General features: G+C 42.0%; 1 protein-coding gene across 12 annotated transcripts in view; it reads right to left on the bottom strand.

Annotated features, from left to right (window-relative positions):
- Positions 1 to 239: 239 nt before the first annotated feature.
- Positions 240 to 22,387, bottom strand: part of MYO9B (myosin IXB) — a 61,769-nt gene continuing 39,621 nt past the window's right edge. For 3 of the 12 annotated variants that reach the window (XM_034755514.1, XM_034755517.1, XM_034755516.1), the window contains 23 exons: positions 21,891 to 22,001; positions 21,131 to 21,253; positions 20,232 to 20,381; positions 19,976 to 20,142; positions 18,521 to 19,477; positions 17,717 to 17,783; positions 17,084 to 17,214; positions 16,326 to 16,480; positions 14,769 to 14,959; positions 13,718 to 13,816; positions 13,070 to 13,246; positions 12,490 to 12,531; positions 10,652 to 10,763; positions 9,992 to 10,065; positions 9,266 to 9,458; positions 8,810 to 8,938; positions 8,081 to 8,186; positions 7,124 to 7,255; positions 5,681 to 5,804; positions 2,474 to 2,521; positions 1,768 to 1,907; positions 1,325 to 1,452; positions 240 to 1,176 (listed from right to left, as the gene is read on the bottom strand). In XM_034755514.1, the coding sequence (XP_034611405.1) occupies positions 740 to 1,176; positions 1,325 to 1,452; positions 1,768 to 1,907; positions 2,474 to 2,521; positions 5,681 to 5,804; positions 7,124 to 7,255; positions 8,081 to 8,186; positions 8,810 to 8,938; positions 9,266 to 9,458; positions 9,992 to 10,065; positions 10,652 to 10,763; positions 12,490 to 12,531; positions 13,070 to 13,246; positions 13,718 to 13,816; positions 14,769 to 14,959; positions 16,326 to 16,480; positions 17,084 to 17,214; positions 17,717 to 17,783; positions 18,521 to 19,477; positions 19,976 to 20,142; positions 20,232 to 20,381; positions 21,131 to 21,253; positions 21,891 to 22,001 (3,993 nt within the window). In that variant the 3' untranslated portion in view covers positions 240 to 739. Of the gene's footprint in view, positions 1,177 to 1,312; positions 1,453 to 1,767; positions 1,908 to 2,473; positions 2,522 to 5,680; positions 5,805 to 6,202; positions 6,300 to 7,123; positions 7,256 to 8,080; positions 8,187 to 8,809; positions 8,939 to 9,265; positions 9,459 to 9,991; positions 10,066 to 10,651; positions 10,764 to 12,489; positions 12,532 to 13,069; positions 13,247 to 13,717; positions 13,817 to 14,768; positions 14,960 to 16,325; positions 16,481 to 17,083; positions 17,215 to 17,716; positions 17,784 to 18,520; positions 19,478 to 19,975; positions 20,143 to 20,231; positions 20,382 to 21,130; positions 21,254 to 21,890; positions 22,002 to 22,387 lie in introns of those variants that run through there. The other 9 variants (XM_034755521.1, XM_034755522.1, XM_034755520.1 and 6 more) reach the window with 8 other exon arrangements.

The following is a 22,387-nucleotide window of genomic DNA, read 5'->3' as shown; positions in this document are numbered from 1 at the left end:
TACTTGTACACAAAACACAACTCTCAGAAACATTCCATGGTTACACGGCCTTTGGTGATTGGTATTTACCCTGCAGAACCCTCTCCAAATCCTTTTATGGAAGTGGTGGGAAATGGCATCCAAATCTCAGGGAAGCAGATCCACTTTTGCTCAGAATCAAGTGTCTTCTCTCCTACTAAAGGGCTCTCTGGAAAGGGCAGACACTATAGCAGTAGGACACTGATAACCTAACACAAGTATTTTTAAAAAGTGCAATGTATTAATAAACATTTTTATATATTTTTGGTCTCAGTTAAGGCTATTACATTAACAATTCTGTAAACCACAAAGGAACTTCTCATAAAACATACAAAAAGAATGGAGTAAGGCAAAACCTAGGAACTCTAATTCACCTTCGGACCTATTAGAGCCCATCGTAAGCAAATACAAAAAGGCACAGCAGGAGAAACTAAGGTCACTAGAGTCTTCCTGCAGACTCAAGTCTCCGTATTTTACTCTGACCAAAGCAGATTTAGATTCTACTTTCCCCCTTCCCCACCAGTTTCTTTTAATTTGTTTACAAATAGCAGGATATTGTTTGTTTTAAGCAACCCTGCTTAACCCTTAGAGTGCTGAGAGTTCCAGACTGTGACTCCAATGACTTCTTGAGGCAAGTGCACAAATTCACAATCCTTAAAGGAGGGTCAGAGCTAAAAGTTGTGGTCCAAAATTTTTAAAAAATTCCAACATTTTAAATATTTCATTCATTTATGCATGAAATGCGTGAGTAAGGGTCTGAAAACCTCCGCTTCACTTTTGCTGTTGGTTCATATTCGTCCAAAGGTTCCTGAGTTTGGGCCACAACAGACCCTTGTGCAATGTATACGGAGTGAATTTTATCAGTTCGCCTTGCTAGCCGGTCCCTCCGTCTCACCACTGGCTGAGATTCTTCAGCTGTTGTTCTTCCCTGGGATTCTGTCAGTTTGGAAATCCCATACGGAAGTTTTATATTTGCCGTCGGCATCACTGGATTTCGGCAGGGGACTTTCATCTTGACCAACATTGATGATGGTCTGCGCCTTGTAACTGAGGAGAATGTAGAGGCCAGTGGAAGAGAAATGCTGGGTCCTCCACAAGAGTCTTTGGCAGGCACACTGGGGCACTGACCATGGCACTGGAATTCAGACAGCATGGTTCCTTTAAAGTAAGGAAAAGCGACTTGGAATTAAAGTGCATTTTAAAAAATGTAAATTGACATGACTGGTTCTGACCAGATGTCACAAAATATGTAAAATATGAAATAATGTAGAAGGTAAAAAAAAGCACACACTACCTTAATACTGACCTTCAGTATCCAGCCGCCCTATTCGGTCCTCTGGCAGGCTCTCCGTGCTCACTGAGGTCTCAGAGTCTAGATTTTCCTCATCAGAGCCTTGCTGGTCAAGCTCAGGCAATCGGTAAGTTATGTCTTCCCTGCATCAAACACATATAGATCGTAGCACTCCAGAAAGACACTGACTTACAATATTTACCAGTGCTGCTGACATGAACTATTCTAGGCAGAGCAGACTTTAGAAGCAAAGCAGTCCTGGACCTATACCTCACCAAATTTCATCTGAAAATATTTCCTTTGCCTGTTACCTTTTACTGCCTCTCCTCTTCTCCATTCTGACTTTGTAAATTATGTTTGAAATGCAACACAGAAGTAAAGCAGCATGCTGTGTTGCCTCCCAGGACATGAGGCATAAGCATAATGGATTTAATTAGAAATGTGAAGCCGGGACTCACTTTTCCTCTTTTATTGACTGTATGCGTTCTATCAGAATCTCCTTTTCCCGGTTATCAACATCAGACACCTCATCTTCCTCCCGCAGTGATCCCAGCTCAGGGAAGCTGTTGTCATTTCCCTTGTCTTGGGGGCTTTTACTCTGTAAGAAAGTTGGATGTGTCATGCTTCATGATCAGGAGTAGGATCTCTCACATTACCTCTGGACAGAAAGTTAGTTATAAAAGACGGGCAGGTGAAGATCGGGCAAGTGAAGGGCTCCCACAGAGGTAGTGGGGGGTGGTGGTGTTAGTAATTCATTCCATATATACAGATATGTTTGAATAGATCACACAGTGGTTTTAATTTGCCTTGAAAATTTAAAATCACCTGATTTATTTTAACATTTTTCTTTTTTTACGTTTTTCAATGTAGAGAGTACGTTTGCCAACACTTGTTTAGCTGTGAGAGTTAACTACAAATTCTTGTTCCATTCAGTATGAGCACAGGTTAGAACTTCATTAATAAGAAATAGTGAAGTGAGGAAGGCATTGGATAATAGCAGTGCATGCATTCTGGGGAAAGGGCTGCAGTGATGCATGCAGTCTGGAATGTTTTGAAATTTATTTCATACCACATAAGTTATAAAAAGCAGCAAATGTCCTGTCATGCTGTGGTGCCATAGGAGAATTAACCATGCACTATAAACACATCAGGTCTTGTACATACCAGCACCCCCTCATAAGGAGAAGAAAACCCAAGTTTTACAGGCCAGAGCTAGAGAAAGATGAAGACCAAATTCACTAAATCATGGTAACTTCAGAAAGTTGTTTTTTCTGATACAAAGTTTTAATGCAACTCTTCTGATGTCAGACTTAATCGTAATGTCGATAGTTCTATCACTGATATTTTGCATTGTATGTGTTTGGAGGTTCCATAAAAGCAATATTTAAGGTTTTAAAAACATTTTGATCTACCCACGCACAAAGATATTGGATCTTTCATTATCAAAAGAACAGGAGTACTTGTGGCACCTTAGAGACTAACAAATTTATTTGAGCATAAGCTTTCGTGGGCTACAGCTTATGCTCAAATAAATTTGTTTGTCTCTAAGGTGCCACAAGTACTCCTGTTCTTTTTGCGGATAGACTAACATGGCTGCTACTTTGAAACCTTTCATTATCAAAGACCTTCTTACTCCATTGAACGTATTTTAACCTGCTAAAGCAACTTGTTGGCAATATCAACTGGAGTCATATCAGTAGTTTTCTAATTCTTATTATAGGTCAGACAGATCTAGGTGGTTTTCGTTTTTTTTTTTTTTTTTAACTCTAACTGATTTTTCACTTGTATCAGATTTCTAGTATTTTTCACTTATATACAGAGCAACTGTATCAGGTTTTGAATCAGCAAATAGAAGGCCACTATCCTGAGGTCCATATGTGGAATCTCATTGCTTGGCTGTCATACTTCTTACATCCAGGATTAAAACCAGACATGCAAGGTTAACACATACTTGTCTAACATTATTTAACTGCCGAACAAAAGGATCTCTTCATCCCATTGATTTTAAAGCAAAACTCCACAGTGAAGTCTGGAGGGAAGTTCTGCCTTAATTTTGTTTTTAAATCAATGGCATGATGAGACCAAAGAATTGTGAAGAAGTCTCACTCAGTGCAAGTTCTGTTTGGTACTGAAAACCTTTGTTTGTGCAGTTAGACTGCAAGTCCTTTGGGGTAGGGGTGGTCACATGTCTGACACTGACGGAATCTCTTGTAAAGCACTGGAAGCGCACACAGTGATGTGTGTCAGCTTCTCACTTGGGCTGACTCAAATCCTAGCTCCACATGTACAACAGTTTCACAGCAACAGAGGGGTAGCTGTGTTTGTCGCTTTTTACAGAACCAGACTAAGAGTCCCGTAGCACCTTATAGACTAACAGATGTATTGGAGCATAAGCTTTCGTGGGTGAATACGTATGCTCCAATACGTCTGTTAGTTTATAAGGTGCCACCAGACTCTTTGTCAAGTTTCACAGCAAATTCCCTAACTCCAGTTCACTCCCTACACTTCTACCTCTGGCCTCCAGATATGTTTCCAAAGAGCTTTTCTTTTTGCATTTTAAATTAGGAAGGTTTGTGGTACCACTTCCATGAGAGCAACTATAGTTAGGGTTACCTCAGCATTTCCATGATAACCACCATTTTCAGTCACTCATAGCTTTGTAAAACTCTCCCCCTGTTTGGGTTGAAATTTTTCCAGGCCTGGTTCCTGCTTAAAGTGGATTTTTTGTTTTTGACTTTCCCCCCAAAATTATTCAGCCATTTAAGACAGCAGGAAATTAATTAACTTTTACTAATTGTTGTGAAGGCCAAGACTATAACAGGGTTAAAAAAAGAATTAGATAAATTCATGGAGGATAGGTCCATCAATGGCTATTGGCCAGGGTGGGTAGGAATGGTGTCCCTAGCCTCTGTTTGCCAGAAGCTGGGAATGGGCGACGGGATGGGTCACTTGATGATTCCCTGTTCTGTTCATTCCCTTTGGGACACCTGGCATTGGCCACTGTCCGAGCACAGGATACTGGGCTAGATGGACCTTTGGTCTGACTCAGTCTGGCCGTTATGTCCTTATGTAATTATACAAAAAAAAAATTTGTTTAAAGCCACTCTAGTGCCAAAAAAGGAGGGAAATAGCCCTCACAAAGGAAAGTGTCCTGGTGACACGCCGTGTTGATTGTGCCACATTTGGAAATTGCTCTTCTTACATGGGCAGGAGTTACTACTCTGACAATGATCCCAGTGCTGGCAGCCTGTACTGTATGCACACTTGAAGCTATACACTCATCTCTCGAGTCCCCTAGTCCCAGTCAACCAGTATCTGGTAAAGGGATGCTCGTCCCTCTGATCTCTCTGAACTGCCTCCTCAGCTGAGAAAAATGAACACTGGGGCTAGGAGCCCGAAGTTGTAGGCCCACCTCTTCCATTCAAGGGCCTTAATTCTCTGCATTCCACAACATCTTAGGAAAGCCTCACACCACTCCTTTTGGCAGGGGGACTGGAACAATTTGTATAGTGGGGGTGCTAAGAGCCATTGAACCAAACTGTAAACTCTGTATATCATGGAAACTACTTCAAGCCCCAGCACCGGTAGTTCCAGCACCTATGCCTTTTTGGAGGCAAATACCATTGCCCCTGCTTGAAAGAAGCAGTAACTGAGTCCCAGAGAGGTGACATGACTTGCTCAAAGACACACACGGAGTTTGTTGCAGAACTAGATACAGAATCCAGATCTCTGAGTGGGTGACTCATGTTTTATACTAAACCACCGTGCCTTAGAGAAAAGATATCAGCTCTTTGTACTATGCACAAATAGATACATAATTTATGATTGCTCCCACCCCAAACATTATGCTTTTGATCACCGTCCATGCCATTGCAGAGCTAACTGTCCAGGAAGCTGTCAGAAAGGGGACTTTGGCACACTCAGCATCGCTGAGCTTTTCATGGAAGTATCAGAGACTAACGTGAGAGCACACTTTGAACAAGTGAATCACCATATCCTCTGAAATGAAGGAATCCCCTTTAGGTTACTTGGCACCGAACAGGCACAACCACTTCACAATCCTACTGACGGAGTTGCTGGGCTGGTGCCCAGATGCTCTCTGTACTTACATCATCAAGAGGGGCTCCCTCCCCAGCACACTGAGCTCATTCAAACTCAGACTTCCACATGGAAAGAGGCCTAGTTCCCACTGCAACACTGGGCTGGGCCGACCCCCTTTTCATTATAATCGAAGATCAGTAACCAGCATTTGGTCTTTGACAAGCTGAGCAGGCTGGGAATGGTGAGGCTATCATGCATTTCCCCCACCCCAAGGAGTCCACGATAGAGCCCCTGTTGGATGTGGGGGCTGTTACTCATTGTAGCACTTACCGTGTTCTGCCGGAGCAATGAGAGTCGGCGGAAAGCAATGCTCTCAGCTGCTTCCAACTGGCTAATTTCATCCATTTTAATCTTGTATTTTCTCATCTGCTCCTTTATTAGCATTTCCACACACCTGTGTGAAAGAGCAAGAGTTCATTCAGCAACCTGCTCCCTGGATACTTACACATGCTTTGGGGACAACCATGGGGGATGGGATGTGTCACTAACACATGGACAGATCTTCAAAAACACTGCCAGTGAATACACCCAGCTCAGGGATGTTAGACACACATGTGGATGGCCCCCTCTCAAACCAAAGTCTCCAGAGGCACTTTCTTTACAGGGTGGTGCTGTATGAGTGCAGGGTGAAGAGTCTACACAGACAAGCAGGACTGGGCACAACCAAAAGCAGTGCTACAGATGATACATGTTCTTACTTGGATACCCAGAACCTTGCACACTGTGTCTCCATGCAACAATGGTAAGTGAACAAGCATCACCCATGGCGCTAGCTATTTCTATTTCCTCTACCTGCTGTCCTCTCCCTGCTCCGGCACAGACACTGGTGGGTATAGAATGTTCCGGCAACTGCCCTTGTCCACCTTTACAGCCCCACAGGAAGAGCAAACTGAATCAGAAGTTGGAAAAAGCCACTGCTTTATTATTTTTCAAACACTTCTTTCATTTCTGCTCTGGCTCTTTATTTAAAATGACTGAGGCAGGTCCAAGGCCAGCAACGTAGGAAGGGTGGGGATAAGCAGAGAGAGCTAGAGAAGCTGCAGTAAGGCCAGCGATGAAAGTGATTAGCACAAAGAGGATATGGGCACAACTCTCAACTAAGAAGGGAGGCTCAGAGGTAAAGGCTGAAGGGCTCCCAAGTAGGCAAGTGACAGTGTTTAATTTCTGTGCCATACCATGTAAGTAATGGCTCCTATCTCAATACGGCTATAGGACAGCTGTTTATACGGGAATGGTGCTACTTTTTGGCCAAATTATGATTTTATTTTACACATATAGATTAATACCACCATGCTGTACATATCCCCCTCCATCCATCCAAGCCCTAATTGCAACACAAATAAAGGAATCAGATTTATAACATTTTCTAGCATTAGTTTGAATTCAGAATTGTTAAGACTCTTAATTATTAATAAAGTTACAGTAGTACCCTGATATCCTCATCAAGATTGGGGCCTGTTGTGCCAAAGCCACAGACATCAGTGGCAGAGCTAGGATTAGAATTCAGGATTTACTGGCTCCTAATTCTGCACTCAGTCCTCCAGCCTATCCTGCCCACAGGGCTCGAACAGTTTGTTACATTGGATAGCTCTAACATGAATCAAACTGCAAGAGGTAGTCAAGGTGCACATAACAGCACCAGAGACACACACCAGCTGAAAGGCAATTTCACCTCATACAGACTTCTGCAGCAAGCCAAGTGCTGAGACTTACATGGTTGTCTTTGAGACGTCCTTCATACTGGTTAGTGGGTCAGAATTATCAGGGCAGCGCAGGAGACATGGAGCAAAGACAATGGCCAGAGCATTGGGTGACATACGGTTGACGTCTTCTATTAGGGCCACTCTGAAATTCAATGTTTGGAACAAAATGAAAGTTTCTTAGTAAATCTGGATAGAAAACAAATGATCTGATCAAACTTTGCTAGTGTCTCAGCATGGCAGCTGAGGGGGGAAGCTCCAGAAGGTTCAATGCACGCAAGAGGTTAGGGAAACTTTTTTTTAAACGAGTGAATTTTACATCTTGTTGCATGAAAGAGAACATGAATCCACGTAGACGGAGGTAGCCTGGATATGCCTTGGCCAGCCACTCTGTGCCCCCCTCTCTTGTGAGTCAGTTATCACTCTATTTTCAGGTTCCTACTTGGGTCCCCTCAGCTGAAAGCAGATCCTTCCACTTCATGCCCCCTTGCCAGCAGTACCCAGCTCATCACTAGAACACTTACAGTGCTCATGTTGCTTCTGCCATTCAACTGTGCTAACATCCTCATAGTATCTGCCATCCAACCACACTAATCCCTGCATTCCAGGCTGCTCAAACCCACCACCACTCAACTAGGACTTACAATGCTCTCAGAGCTAATGTTGCTTGGCTCACCTGATACAATTAGACTGGCTTGCAGGAAAGAGAGAGCACATGCGTGCACACAAACTGCCAACCCTAAATTCTCACCCTGGTCATGTCAGTCTTTCACACAAAGCAGTAAAATCCCCACTCAGATCCCAAAAAGGGTCAGGCTGTCAGAAAACTTCCAAGACAAATTCAAAATTCCACATGATAAATATACTTATCTCTGGTTTACGTGGCTTTTTTAACAGTAATTGGAAAGTGACACCAGCGAGAGAATGGACCCAGCGCAGATAAACCCCAAAGGAAAGGAAAGATCATTACTTGACCAGGTGAAAGATGAGTCGCTCCAGGGTGTTGTGATTGGCTTGTGGGAGTTGTTCAAGGACACTGTAAATGGCAACAAGTTGCTCCTGCTTTTCTGGTAACTCTGCATAAGAAGAGACGAGCACAGCAAGATCTCAGGACACTCAGGAGCTCACAGCAGTTCTAAAGCACCAGTCAATTAATGCCAGAATACGTGAATGCTCTTGGAGGTGTTTGGGGATCTTAAGCTAAAACCATCTCTGAACCTCTTGTGTTGCTTAATACTTCAGAAGCCTTGGCTGTCACTTCATTTACTCACTCGATTATAGTGAGTGACAACAGCACACACCAGATGGTATTAGTTTCCCCCCCTTTTCACATGTTTGTAACAGCATGGCAAGGACAGAGTGACAAATGCAAGGAATGTCAGACTCCAGGTCTGTTCACATATTTTGCACTTAATATACTAACGTTCCCCCCCCGCCCCCCCCCAAGAAAGGGGAGTGTCATTATAGATGCTGCTATTCTGAAAAGTGAGACAGGAATCTTGACATCAGAAAGCCAAAAAATGGATTTTCCCCCAGGAATTTCTGTTTCCTAGGACAAATTTTAGAGTGACTGCTGTAGAGATGACTAGGAAGAGGCCATATAACACACAGAGTTAGTGCCGGGGCACTAAATCCTTCTCCAAGACAGAGAACAAGTGAAAACATTCCTGTTGCTCTAGAAATTGTTGACAAAACCCACCTACTGCTCGGAGAAAGTCACTGTACTGTGCAAAAGTCATGAGTGGGTCAGGTAACTCTCGCAGCCATTGCTTCAGGATGCCAGTGATGGTGTGAATGGGATAATTCTCTAGTTTCACTGAATTTGGATCTGAAAAGAGAGTTACTAGATTTAGCCCATTTGATTCCTTTGATGCACACAATCAGTTCCCAAAGAAGGGAGCCTACAAAGAATTCAAGCACTAGCCTATCTACTCCCCTGGAGCCCATGTGACTACTCAAAATGTGCCTGCAAGATATACATTTATGAGCATGAACAGATTAGCAAGCTAATCAGTAATACAGGCTCCATATTGCACATGTTAGTGCAGAGCAGTTTTTCTGATAAGAAATAGTCTTACAGATGCTCTCAGAATAGCAGGGCAGCTGAATTGTGTGCTGGGAAGCAGGAAAGGTGGACAGCATTATTTAGATATACCTGTCTGCAGCAACTGTTTCAGCTCCCTCATGCGATTTGCTGACCCTGATTTCCTGTAGATTCCTTCTGTGTAGAGGCCATGCATCTCCACATACTCTAGTAGTTTCTCCATGACAACTGGGACTGAATTCTTATCGCTAATTAAGGAACTCACACACACTCCGAAGTGACGGGAGTCTACACCTTGGTCGTTCTGGAATTGATACAGGTCAAGTGCAAGTTAAACTGCAGCAAGGGAGGTCTAGGTTGGACATTAGGAAAAAGTTCCTAACTGTCAGGGTGGTTAAACACTGGAACAAATTGCCTAGGGAGGTTGTGGAATCTCCGTCTCTGGAGATATTTAAGAGTAGGTTAGATAAATGTCTATCAGGGATGGTCTAGACAGTATTTGGTCCTGCCATGCGGGCAGGGGACTGGACTCGATGACCTCTCGAGGTCCCTTCCAGTCCTATAATCTATGAATCTATGAAAGTGTCACATGGATTCCTGTTTCCAGGCTACCAACCTCATTTAAGTTAGGACCTCCTGCTACACCTAAATAAAAGCTGAATGTTTTATGCCATGCTTGTTACTAACTTTTGGTCACAAGACGCCCACTGGTGAGAATGGCGTCTGGGCTGTGGCAGTGGGTGAGATTTTCAGTTGTTGGTACAATCAGGCCATCACTGCCTAACAGTTGGTCTAACACATTACACATGTGTACTCTGAGGGGAGGACTTCTCTTACCTTTTTTCCACAGGGCGATGTGCAGCAGCTCTGAGTTTTGGACATGCATTTCTTGTGGCAAATCAACTTGCAGGCTACAGAGGAGAGGGACTGTTACTAACAGATCAAAGCAGATTCAAATGCAGAGTTTCCTCTGTTTCCCATTTGCTGTTAGTCTCTATATAATCTGAATAAACTGCATACTGGAGTTTTCCCCAAAATACAGATTACCCTCTGCATGGGAGATGGAAAAATATTCTTAGCTGTAGGACTGCTCCAGTTGGGATATGCCAATATCACTTCAAGTCATTAGGAAACCCAAGTGGTCAGGAGGTTTTCCTCCCTCATTTCACCTCATCCTGAACTCTTCAGCCACAGAAAAGGGACATGTAGTTTCTTTGAGTGATGGTGTTGCTGCTGCTCCATGAAGTGGCTGGCAAGAATTGCCAGAACCCTACCTACCACCTGTGCCAGCCAGCTTGCACATGCACCCTCATGGCAACTTGTTCAGGTGCCCTCCACCTGCAAGGTCTTTCCTGCCCAGGCCCCACCACTTGCAAAGCGCTCTCAGCCCAGACCCCCACCAACAAGGCTATGCCTGGGCACAACTGTGCCCACCAAAGTGGTAAGGATCTTCAATTTTTAAAAACCAAATGGCAAGAATGAGCCATTTCCACTTACTACTGCAAAGACAGGCCTTCTCCATAGGCCAGATGTAGGACGAGCACTGCTCACATGACTGCCGAATGCTCACTTGGTAGCTCGTGAACACATGTCCATTGTGCTCCTCGATCTGGGTGGGGGAAGGGGAGAAGTTAATGGCTCCCTTTGTTTATTTTCTTTAGAAACAATCTGAGCTATCGCCACCTTATTTTTTCTCCTCTCTTCCACAATTAAAACGGATAGAGGGAAATCTGACTTCTGGTGTAAGGCTAAGCCAGTGGCTCTCAACCTTTCCAGACGACTGTGCCCCCTGCAGGAGTCGGATTTGTCATGCATACCCCAAGTTTCGCCTTGCTCAACGACTTGTTTACAAAATCAGACATAAAAGTACAAAAAAGTGTCACAGCACACTTTTACGGAACAATGGCTGACTTTCTCATTTTTACCATATAGTTATAAAATAAATCAATTGGAATATAAATATTGTACATCTATATAGGATACACTGTAATGTAGCAGTATAACCAGCTCATTGTTTGTATGAAATTTTAGTCTGTTCTGACTACGTTAGTGCTTTTTATGTAGCCTGTTGTAAAATTAGACAAATATCTAGAAGAGTTGATGTACACCCTAAAAGACCTCGGTGTACCCCTGGTTGAGAACCACTGCTCTCAACCCAAGATAATTAGTGTTGGTCTGTTTCATAATTAAGGCATTTATTAGACACAGTTACTTTAACCCAGTCACCCATCAGATGCAGTCTGCTACTAACATTTAGCAGTCAGCCCTCCCCTTTAAACAATTTCCTCATTAAAAAAAACAGTCTGTCCTAAAAAGCATCCCAGGTGAGGTGAGATGTATGCATTTAGGAACACACCAGGCTGCACAAGACAACAGACCAGTGATTCTTCTAATCCAGAAGCCAATGCTAGAAATTTGATGCAAGTGGTGAAAACCCAGCTAATTGCCTGGATTTGGCTCAATAACATCCTACCACTGCAAGTTCCACGGTGCAATTACATGCTGTTTTACAATTGTGGCCTTTCAGTTTCACTAAGTGCACCTTGCTTGCTTGATGGGACAGGAATAAACAGAACCCTGACAGGCTAGAGGAATATAAAACAACTCGTGATGCTGGGAGAGCTAATCTCCTAGGACACCTTTGCTTTCCAAAAGAAAAAGCCCTGCTCTTTCAAGAATCCTTTCAAATGCTTAATCATTCTTGGTGCTCTTCCTTGGACCTTTCATATTTCTTCTACGTAATTTCTGAGAGGAGGGGACCAAATCTATAAGGCAAGGAATTGCCATTATTTTTTGGTGTGATATTTTTCTCTATCCTTTAATAGAGCTGCTATCTTATTCCCTTTTCTGATGGCTCGCGTGCACAATACAGTACAAATATTTTCATGGAGTCATCCACAATGCCTTGATCTTTGCCCTGAGAGATTACTTGACATTCAGCCCCCAACAACGGTGATTGGAGTTTCAATGGCATTACTGCACTTGTCCAGGGTGAGTTACATCTATTACATTGGGTTGGTAGCGCTGGTGATTATCTTCAGCAAAACCTTTTTATATATATATATATATATATAAAAATGTTTTAAGTGACTCTGGAGGTACCCGGCCCACCTCCAGGAACGGTTCTGCACACCTTGCTGCATTGTGGAAGATAACAGCTATAAAGCTCCATGAAGAAGAGATGACGTTAGTTTGGTTTGCAAACCAAGAAGCCACATTAGTATAAGCAGCTTTTTGCAGTAGGAGGATCCTGTGGCACCTAGTACTGTGCGACCTCATGCATGGCGGGGGACTTTGTGCGTTACCACAATAAAAAAAAAAATAATACTACTCACTGCACGCTCTTGTTTTCGTTTCTTCTTCTGGGTTTTGCTTTGCTGCAGTGAGATACACAAAGGTATATTAATCTGTGAACGCCAAAGATTTCCTCTCCCTCACAATGTTACTGGCCCCACTCCAGCTTCATCTGAGGCTCTACATTGCAGCCTCCTCCTGTTAGCATAACACAGCTGGATAAGGCTCCTCTCAGAGTTCAAACCATCTTCTGAATCCGCTGGAAGGGGGTCACTGTCTGGTGATAAAACATTGGAATTGCTGAACCCTACCAAGAACTTTGGAGGTTTTGCAAAAATCCTTCCCAACTTGATCTTAGTATTTTCAGTATCTTGAAAAATGCATAATAATGAGAAGTACCTTCAAATAAATTGCCCAAAGTCTGTAAAAATCTATTACCAGGTGCTGGATTCAGGATTAATAAATGGAAAAAAGTTTCCGAAAAAGAACACCAAGGTGGGAAAATGTTCTGAAGTAACATGGACTATGTCAACAGCATTGGAAAAATGTGGTTCTAATTCTTTAAATAGTTTTAAAACAACTTTTCCAACCATCACGACTAGCGGGAAGGAAGTACTATACCTTATGCTGCTCTGACTCTTCTCTTTTTGCATATCCTCGGGAAAACTCATCGAGAAGGGATTGGAAGAGATTTAAAACCAGCTTGACGTCTTTCTCTTCCCTCTCTTTTGCAAGATTTATAACTAGAAGCTGATAGTTTTCCATCAGATCTTTATAGCCGACATGGATTTGCCCGTTCTAGTGGAAGTAAAGGCATTATTCAAATATGAACCATCAGTGCAATAAAGTGCATCATTCTTTTTTTCAGCCATTAATTTAATGTTGAAACATCGTTGGATAATTTTTAATGATCACCCACTGGGTAACGAATGCAGCAACATGGATGAGCTGATGACAAAGTCCTGCCATCTTTGCTGCAGCACTGTAACCAGTGGCCAGAGAGATGATGAGAAAGGGAAAGAAAGAAATGCATCTATTTGTATGAGTAAGTTTGCAGGATCTGGCATTTGTATCCTAATTTTCTCATTAAAATAAAAAAGTACTGAAATATTTAATCAGTGTTAGAAATTCCTATTTGGATGCTGAAAGACTAAGGATAATACAAACAAGTAATGCTAGAGCATTCATGTTAAATGTTTCACTTCAGCTCTTTGCAAAATCAGTGTGATATTCACATGGCTTTTAGGGCTAACAAAGTATATTACTTACAGGAACAGAGTACATTGTTTTGATATTTCCTCTAAACTTTTCTGTGGCTTCAAAAAATAAACATTCAGTAGCAGACTTCTGGGAGTTCAAGTCATTTATCTGAAAGGCAATGATATTTGTCATTATCATAGTTAAGGAGAGAACAGCCAGTCTGTACTACATTTAAGCTAATCCTTTTGGATCAGACATGTCTGAAGCTTCTAATTATCCAAAATGGGATTTCCTGATGCATCTTGAGAATACTAAGGGGTTCTGTCACACATGGAAAGATAATACTTGTCTCTGCCTCCTTCTCCAATGACTGTGCTCTTCTTATCCATACATTCTTGTTAATGTCACCTTACTGCCTGTATACAAGAATGAAGGCGACTTGCCAAGGGAGGGAAACACCATATGCATTAGGAACACCTGGACTGAGAAAAAATCCAGCAGGATCTAGTTTGTGTCGTTATTAAATCACTTCCCTCCTCCCCTTAAATCATCACTGAAGACGATACCTGGGAGAATAACCTTTCAAATTCCACACTGGTGAGCTGGGCACCTCCAGGTTGTTAGGAGTGGCAACAACATCCCATCAAAGCAATCTGACATTTCTACTCAGCACTTGCACTTTTGCATGAAATCCTACTAGCAGCAATTTCAGATTTACATTTTGAGAAAACCAAAAAGATACAGCACTTTATTCAGTGGCAAGTCATGATGAGCAATAGTACTTTGAAGGATATAGCTAAAGACCCAGTTCCATGGCCACTCTGTTCATGGAACTCCTGGTCAAAGGGACACCCCCACATACAGCAGCTACAGAACAGGGCTGAAAGAAACGTTCCAGGTCCGTTCATATAACAGTTCTAAGCAGACCTTCCTTGGAAATCTAGGCATAACAACATCTTAAAAGGTGAGAAAATATACAACGTAAAATATAAATCATGAAAAGCTTCCACCCCAATTTATATTAGCTGACAAGAAGTAAAAATGGAGTGAGAAGAACCATAATCGGATAACTGGTCCTACAACACTGATCTGCATTCCATTCTATTTCACTGCATCTCACCTTGTTTAGAAGGAACTCATCAAGGTATTTCAGCTCATTGGCATTTGTGATCTCACGGATAATAGAAGCTGGCCACTTCTCAGACACTGCTAAAATCTTCTTGATTTTAAGAGAACGGTACCTCTTCCCTTTGCTAGTTTCTTTCACAGGTCGCTCTCCTGCCTGGGGGCGATGTGGGTGTCCAGAAGGAGCTGGGGAAAAGAATCAGTATGTATTCTAGGCAGAAGATAGAATTCTGCAGCTTTACTTCCCTCAGCTCCCTTGCACTGCACAATGGAAAGCATGGCACCAACAATAGGGGAAGGGTCACTATTGTATTTTATAATCATAGAAGCTGCTTTTAAACAACTCATTTCATAGTGATGTCCAGTTAACACAAGGCCAAGTCAAATCCATATCACCAGAAATATTTAAAGTAAACAAAAAAAGTCTACAATTATCTTATTCTCTGCACAGACTTTTAGGATAATGCAGTTTCTGGAGAAGTTTCTTCGGATGCAAGATAAGACTTGGACAAGACTCTAGCCTTGCAGTTTTCCCTTTGCGATCAAATCTGGGCATTTATATGGTTAAAACTACAAAGAAACCACTGTTAAATTCAAGGAAGCCAAAAATTCAGAACACCATTCTGAACATGTCCAATTGCATCTAGCTGGAGTGGATATGTCTGCATAGAATATATTGATGCAATATCCATCAAGAGTGAGTTTTAGATGCATACAGCTTCTGATTTTAAAATGTATAAATTTAATTCACCTTTCTAAACAAACATTCTTGCACTTAAGACATGCCAACCACATTTAAGAATTACTGTTTCCATATCTATAATTTTGGTGACAAAGCCTGGCCAAATATAGCATTAAGATTAAGGCCTTGTCTACACTATAGGGGAAAGTCTATCTAAGCTACGCAATTTGAGTTACGTGAATAGCATAACTCAAGTAGACGTAGCTTAGACCTACTTATCGCAGGGTCCACGCTGCGCTGTGTCAACGGGAAATGCTCTCCTGTCAACTCCTTTTATTCTTCTCGTTCCCATGGAGTACAGGAGTCGACAGGAGAGCGATCTGCGATCTATTTAGCGGGTCTTCACTAGACCCACTAAATCAACCGCTGATGCATCAATCACCCGGTAAGCGTAGACAAGCCCTAAGACTACACAAGAGAAGAAGCCTTGAGGACAAACTAAGTCTGAAACTCTGCTTAGATTACTTCCCTTTTGCATAGGAACATGCAGCTTATTTAGTAAAATTAGAAGGCTTATTGAGAAACATTGCCTCAATGGGAAGCAGAACAGAATCTAAAGTTTTGCTTTAGTCAGATATGATTTGATTATTCTGAAAAATGAAGATAACTTTGATCACAGAACATTTCTAATGCTTGCAGAATCTTAATTTCACTGAACACATGAGGGTAAGCTGCCATCCATAGGCACCACTGGGAATTTGAAAGGGACAAGTTTTGAGATATTCACTGTTGGGTCTAATGCTGTGAAGGTTCTGCATTCAACCTATTTTTTTTATTTTAACTGCTTGCACATTCCTGGCTCAAACTCACCTTCTGATATTTGTGACTCCACTGGTTCTGATATCAGAATACACGATAGAAGAGGGAGATTCTCTCCTTCCTCCATTACATCAGGACACTCCCTAATGTATTTCTTGTCTGGTTTCTTTCCCAGAAGCTTACGCAGAGGACTTTTAAATGTGGATCTGAAAGTAAAAGCAGGTTGCATGTTTCTTTTACATGTTTGTAATGGAAGCTTGTTTTATACAGACACAGACAGGCTTTAAGAGAAAGGGTGTGTTTAACTGTACAATTAACGGCCATGATAGAGAGGAGTAAATCTCCAGAGCATAAGTTCCAAGCACTAGCAAGGTAAAGCATGAGACAGGAGGAAGGGAAGAGAAGGAGGGAGTGTCTACCTGGATTATATTTACTACACATATTAATTCACAGCTTTCAAGAACACAGAGAGAGGGCATAACACATTATCTGAAATGGTGATTCAGTCAATAAATTAATTATAGATGTATATAATAGATTTTGGGGGAAATAATCTATTGCTAGAACCAAAGTTCCAGGGACAATGAATGCACAAAAAATGCAATTCACATCTATCATTGGTATTAACACATTTTTGCTGATTGGCTGAAAAAAATATTTCTTGTTTTTCCTTACCTTGTCCCACAGCACTATAATCATACACAGAGACATGTGCAATACCTGGGCATAACAGGGCATGCTATGGAAAGGGCATGTTCTTTGGTTCGTTTGGTTGAAGTCAATCCCATAGACACACACACAACACGTACTTGGCATCCATTGGCTGGCTAGGTGGCTGCACTGAGACAGCTGAATCCAAGGGCGATAACTGTTCATTGGACTTCTTTTGCACAGTCTGTTTCTTATTGCTCTTCTCCTGCGTCATTGTTTCCAGAGATGGCTACAGAATATTAAAGAAATAGAACTATCTTTAAAATCCAGTCCATGAAGGAAGTGCTAGTTCATGTATTTAAGTTTTATCTTTTAAGAAATCTACCAAGTTCTGTTTTTGTACAATAATCGAAAGAATCCACTTCACTCAATTTGTAGATCCCTCATGTGGCGAGATGATGCCCTATTATATATAAAGCCTCATCTGGGACTCCATTTGTGAAAGCATATAAAATTCAATTCACAAATTACCGTGTAATAGCTAGCACATGAAACCTTTCAGATTTAAAATTTTTATTAAAGCTAATGTTTAAAATCAGATTTACACAAGTTAAGAGGGAAGGTACTGTACATCTGGGGTTATTACATGGAAATTAAGCCAAAGATTGACTTAAAAGGAACTTGCATTTACAGTACAAACTGCAGTTCAAAAATACACAAGGTCCTATGCTTCACACTCCTAATAAGGCAAGTAAGGAAAATAGAAATACACTTCTGAAGAGTGTGAATACCTGAATCCTGGTGACAGACTGAGCAAGGTTAGCGATATCATCCAGCGAAGAAGTAGTCCCCTTTTTTCTATAAGATTACAAGAGTATTACTCTGCATTGAAAAACCAGATTTTATACTTTAAGAATCAAAGTTCATATTGTCAGATAGTTCAGGACAAAATCTTACTTCCCATAAAATAGTTATAACCTACTGAGAATTATTCTGCAGATTTAAGCATTTTTTAAAAATCTCACATGTTGATTTTTAACCTGCGTAGGAGAATCTTAATTGACACGTATCATTGTAATCCACCATTCTTCCCATCTATTTGCATTTAAAAGTCAAAGATTCTTTACTTTACATTTTGTCTCCCATGAACATGGAGCCAATGCTGGGGATCTGCAGAGATTGGCCATTTCGGAGCAACCTTTTATCCAGTGATGTAGGAAAGGAAGTTCTTTGAGAGCTGCAGACAAACAGCAGATACTAACGTACTAGCTAAGGCCCCAGTCCTCAAACTGGATCTGCACAGTAGCACTGGATCCTTTGGAAAACCCCATTAGCTTCAAGGAAGCTCAGCAAGAGTGCGAGGTTTTATCCACATGGATCTAACTGCAGGATCAGGGCCTTAGAACCCAGGAATTTTAAAGCTCAGATAGAATTTCTTTACCCCACACTGGGGGGGCAGGTGAACAGGCTGCCACAATACCTCCTCCCCCCTCCCAATCCCACCTTCATTTTAAGTATTTTTGATAATCGATTTCTCTAAAGCCAGCTGCTCCTGACCACAGAATTGTCAAAGCAATTGGGAAAGCTGTTCTTACGCTAGTAGGGCCTCAGGGGATTGGCCAGTTCGGTTTCTTTCATCCAAAGACTGGCTCAGTACATCATTCTGACCAGCCTCTGACTGCCTCTTTCCTTTCCATTTCTCCCGCTTGTCCCTCAGTTCTCCCGGGTCATGCAGATACCTCTGAATCTGGAAAGAGGGGGGGCTGTCCGGATCTTTGTCCACCTTCGAGATTCGGTATTTATTTTTATAATTCTCATCTGCAGTTTGAAAGCTTCTGGTGGGAGCAAGATTCTTTTTAATGTGCAGTGAGAGATCTGATGGCCTTTCAGGACAGGTGAAGCTCTGGCTGCCTTTTACTTGATTCTTTTGGTTCTCTTGAATTTTCAGTTTATCGATATCCTTATTATCTAGTATTTCCTGTTTTGATTCATTGGCTTGCTTGGGAAAGGAGACATCACTGTCCAGTATTTCACCTGGGACCTGTGTGTCTGAAAGGGTTTTGTTTTCTTCCACTGGGATTCTCTCTTCCTCTGTACCTTTTGGAAGGACTGTCTCATCTGCTGTGAATTTGTTTGGCTCTTGGACGGTTTCTGGAGTCTCTTCAGCAGAGGTTTCTTCTTCCTGACATACTAAAGACTGCTCCTCTAAAGGGAACAGGACGTGCTTATTCTGTAATTTATTATGTTCCAGACCCCTTTGCCGGCGAGATTCTCGTTTCTCCCGACTGCTTGTGAGCTTCTCATGGCCATCTGTTATGCTCTTCTGAGAAGGAATGGCCTTTTCAATAGCTTGGCTCCGTTTTTCATCTCGATCATTTTGAGCTTCATCTACTCCTGCTGTCATCTGTTCAACACCTTGATCCGGCTGCATTTCAGGTTTTACAGCCAACTGCTCCAAAGCTAGTTCATTACCATCTTCTTGGCTTACACTATCCTCTCCCTCTTGAGCTTGTTGCATTTCCTGTTGCTTTTCCACAATCATTTGTTGAAATCTAGGTTAAAACACATTAAAGACAGGACATGTAAAGGCTTAACCCAGAAGTGGACAAGACGCATGGCTGTGGGTTAAATATGGCTCACAGAGTACAACCAGCAGGTAACCTCAATTTTAAAGTCCCAGCATGGCTGCCTGGAGCCTTGTAGTCTCTGCAAGCTGCAGCTTTATAGTACGATTAGGACATCTGCAACCTGCTCCATACTGATGCAACCCTTGCACTCCGGGCAAGCTGCCATTGTAGCCTGCTTGGGCACTCTGGCTTAACCCGAAAACTTCAGTGCCTGGGCTGTCACATCCCAGTTTAAATCTGGCCACATGCAGCTTTTACTCTTCCTTCTTAAGGGATGATGATCAGATTGTCACCAGTTATCGGTAGAGCCAATGCACCATAATGAAGAATTCATTCCTGCAACCATAGCAAACTAGCTCTGAAGCAGCCTAAGTGGTATCTGAATTTAGGCCTGGCTGAACCGTATCACTCCTTTTCCTTTACCTCTTGCGCTGTAGGTGTCCCCTGACAAGAGCCTGCACAAGGGAGATTCTCTTCCTCTGCTGATGGTAGGATTCTCTCTCCCTGTATCCTCGCCATACTGACTGAATGTAAATGGCAGCATTAGTCCTCTCCAATGCCCTCCTAATACTGTACGAACGCCAACAAGTCTAGAAGCAAGATTTCATTGGTCAGAAGCAGCCACAGAAGTGTTTTTGGTGGAGATTTGCAGCTCACACTAAAATCAAGTTGCACATACCTGCAGAGTAATGGTTGCCTGCCGCATTCTGAGAAAGTGTCTCCTTTCTAAAACCATCCGGAGCCAGCTCTGAAGGAGAACAATCTTCCTGATCACTTCTTTATGCAGAGTGTCCTGTAGCATCTGTCGTTCAGCCTCCTTCATGAACACCTACTCGGTAAAAAAGGTGACATGACCATTAATCAGTACCAGACTGCTCCATCTCTTACAAGGATACATTCCAGGGATACTATCTATACTTGGGTGTGCATATACTTTGCTTTCAACCTAGAAGAGTATTGCATTTCCTTTTCCAAACAGCTATGGCTGCCTCCTGCCACATAACATCTGTTCATTATATCGGATACATTAATAAGTCTTTCCATCCCATTTCCTAGTTTTCTGGGTATTAAACATAAATGGAGGACAGATAGTGACAATTCTGTCCCACACAGGGCTGGGAATATGGTTCACTTGTAAAGCCCAACATCATGAATTCTTCCTCCCAAAAATCTATTTTAAATTCTGTTTTAATAACTAAACCCTCATTCCATCACACACTTCTCTGAAGGCAGCACAAATCTCTTCCTAAATGGAAACACTGATCTTTGTGATAAAAGCCAGTAGTGCCCACAGTCCACAGAGCCAATGTCCTTAAAGTATAAAGGCTGTCTCTGCAGGATACAGCCCTGCACCAAGTCCAGGAAACTGCCGTTAGCTGTCTTAACAAGGGATTGAAGGAGCTACAAGCAATTGAGATATCCCGGAGAAGACAGAGTCAAATTTTTAAAACAGTTCATTTTCCTGTGGATAGGAGAAGAAAGAAATTCAAATATATGATGGGATGCCTAGCAAAACAGGCAGACTCAGCACATTAGTGTTTCTTACAGGGGCTGAAGTGGAGGACACATTTTACAGACCTTGGTCTTCCCTATTTGGTAGTTGTTTTTGTCCAGTTTCAGTTTATTCAGATGAGCTGAGATCTCTTCCTTCGAGGCTTTGGCATTTTGGGGTAGTAACACTTGAAACTGGTCTATGAAATCCTGAGTAGGTAACAAACAGAGACAGTGAGAGACCAGAGTTAGCAGACAATTCAGGAGCCTGGAGTTCTAACTAGCTCTAGCTTCCTAACCGTTGCAGGCCAAATAACTTAACTTAATTTCAAGAAGTACTAATATCACCAATACCAATATTCCAAAATTGCACTAATATTTTTTAACCTGTAAAATGCTGGCTCCTTCCAGTTTCACATCCAAGTTAATGTTTAGTACATGGATATGTGTGTATATCTGCTGTATCCAGAGGATATAAGTATATCACTTTATAATGGGATAGGCCTAGTGACATATACATAGCTGAGACATTAAAATTTTCTACATGCAATAAATAGAACAACACAGATAATCCTCAAGAGCAGTTCAGATTGTGCCTTGTCAGCACATACAGGACCTGTCTAGGTTAATGATACATGCTTTTAGATAGCATTTCATTGAGGTTTCAGAGCTAGATTAAGCAGATATTTCCTAGCACAGAAACTGAAACGGAGTCCAAGTGGTCATCAGCAGCATATATTACAGATACACAGGTGAAGACACCTGTGCATCTCATAAGTGGTGTGTTTTTTATAGAAGCAGATGCTTCCCAAATCATACTGGTCTGATCCCACCACACCCGAAGTACCTGGAATGTATATTTGGCACTGTAACCAGATCTTCGGATTCGCACAGTCTCCAACATGCCAGTGTATCTCAACTGCTGCAACACTAATCCCTCATCAAAGAATAGCTCCCTCTGAAAGAGACACAGGGAAACAGAGACCTAAATACAGGACACAATTTACACTATCTCCTCAAAGACAAGATCTCTTACTGAGAATTTACACTGATTTTCTGTCAGTGACTCCTTTCTCCGACTCACCTACAGCAAGCTACCCCAAAACATTTACATTTCTTCCCTCCAGATCCACACAGCTGGAGACAGTATTCTTATGGCAGGAGTCAAAAAGTGGCACTGATACATAGACTTTAAAGTTCTTTTTAGCATGTGAGCAGTGTAGAATCTTTAAAGAAATGCTACAGTAGAACCTCAGAGTTACAAACACCTCGGGAATGGAGTTTGTTGGTAACTGAAATGTTCGTAACTCTGAACAAAACGTTATGGTTGTTCTTTCAAAAAAG

Source organism: Trachemys scripta, chromosome 22, assembly GCF_013100865.1.
Source record: "Trachemys scripta elegans isolate TJP31775 chromosome 22, CAS_Tse_1.0, whole genome shotgun sequence".
Classification (NCBI taxonomy): Eukaryota; Metazoa; Chordata; order Testudines; family Emydidae; genus Trachemys; species Trachemys scripta.
Note: the sequence above shows the minus strand (reverse complement) of the source record. Positions and strands in the feature narration are given on the sequence as shown.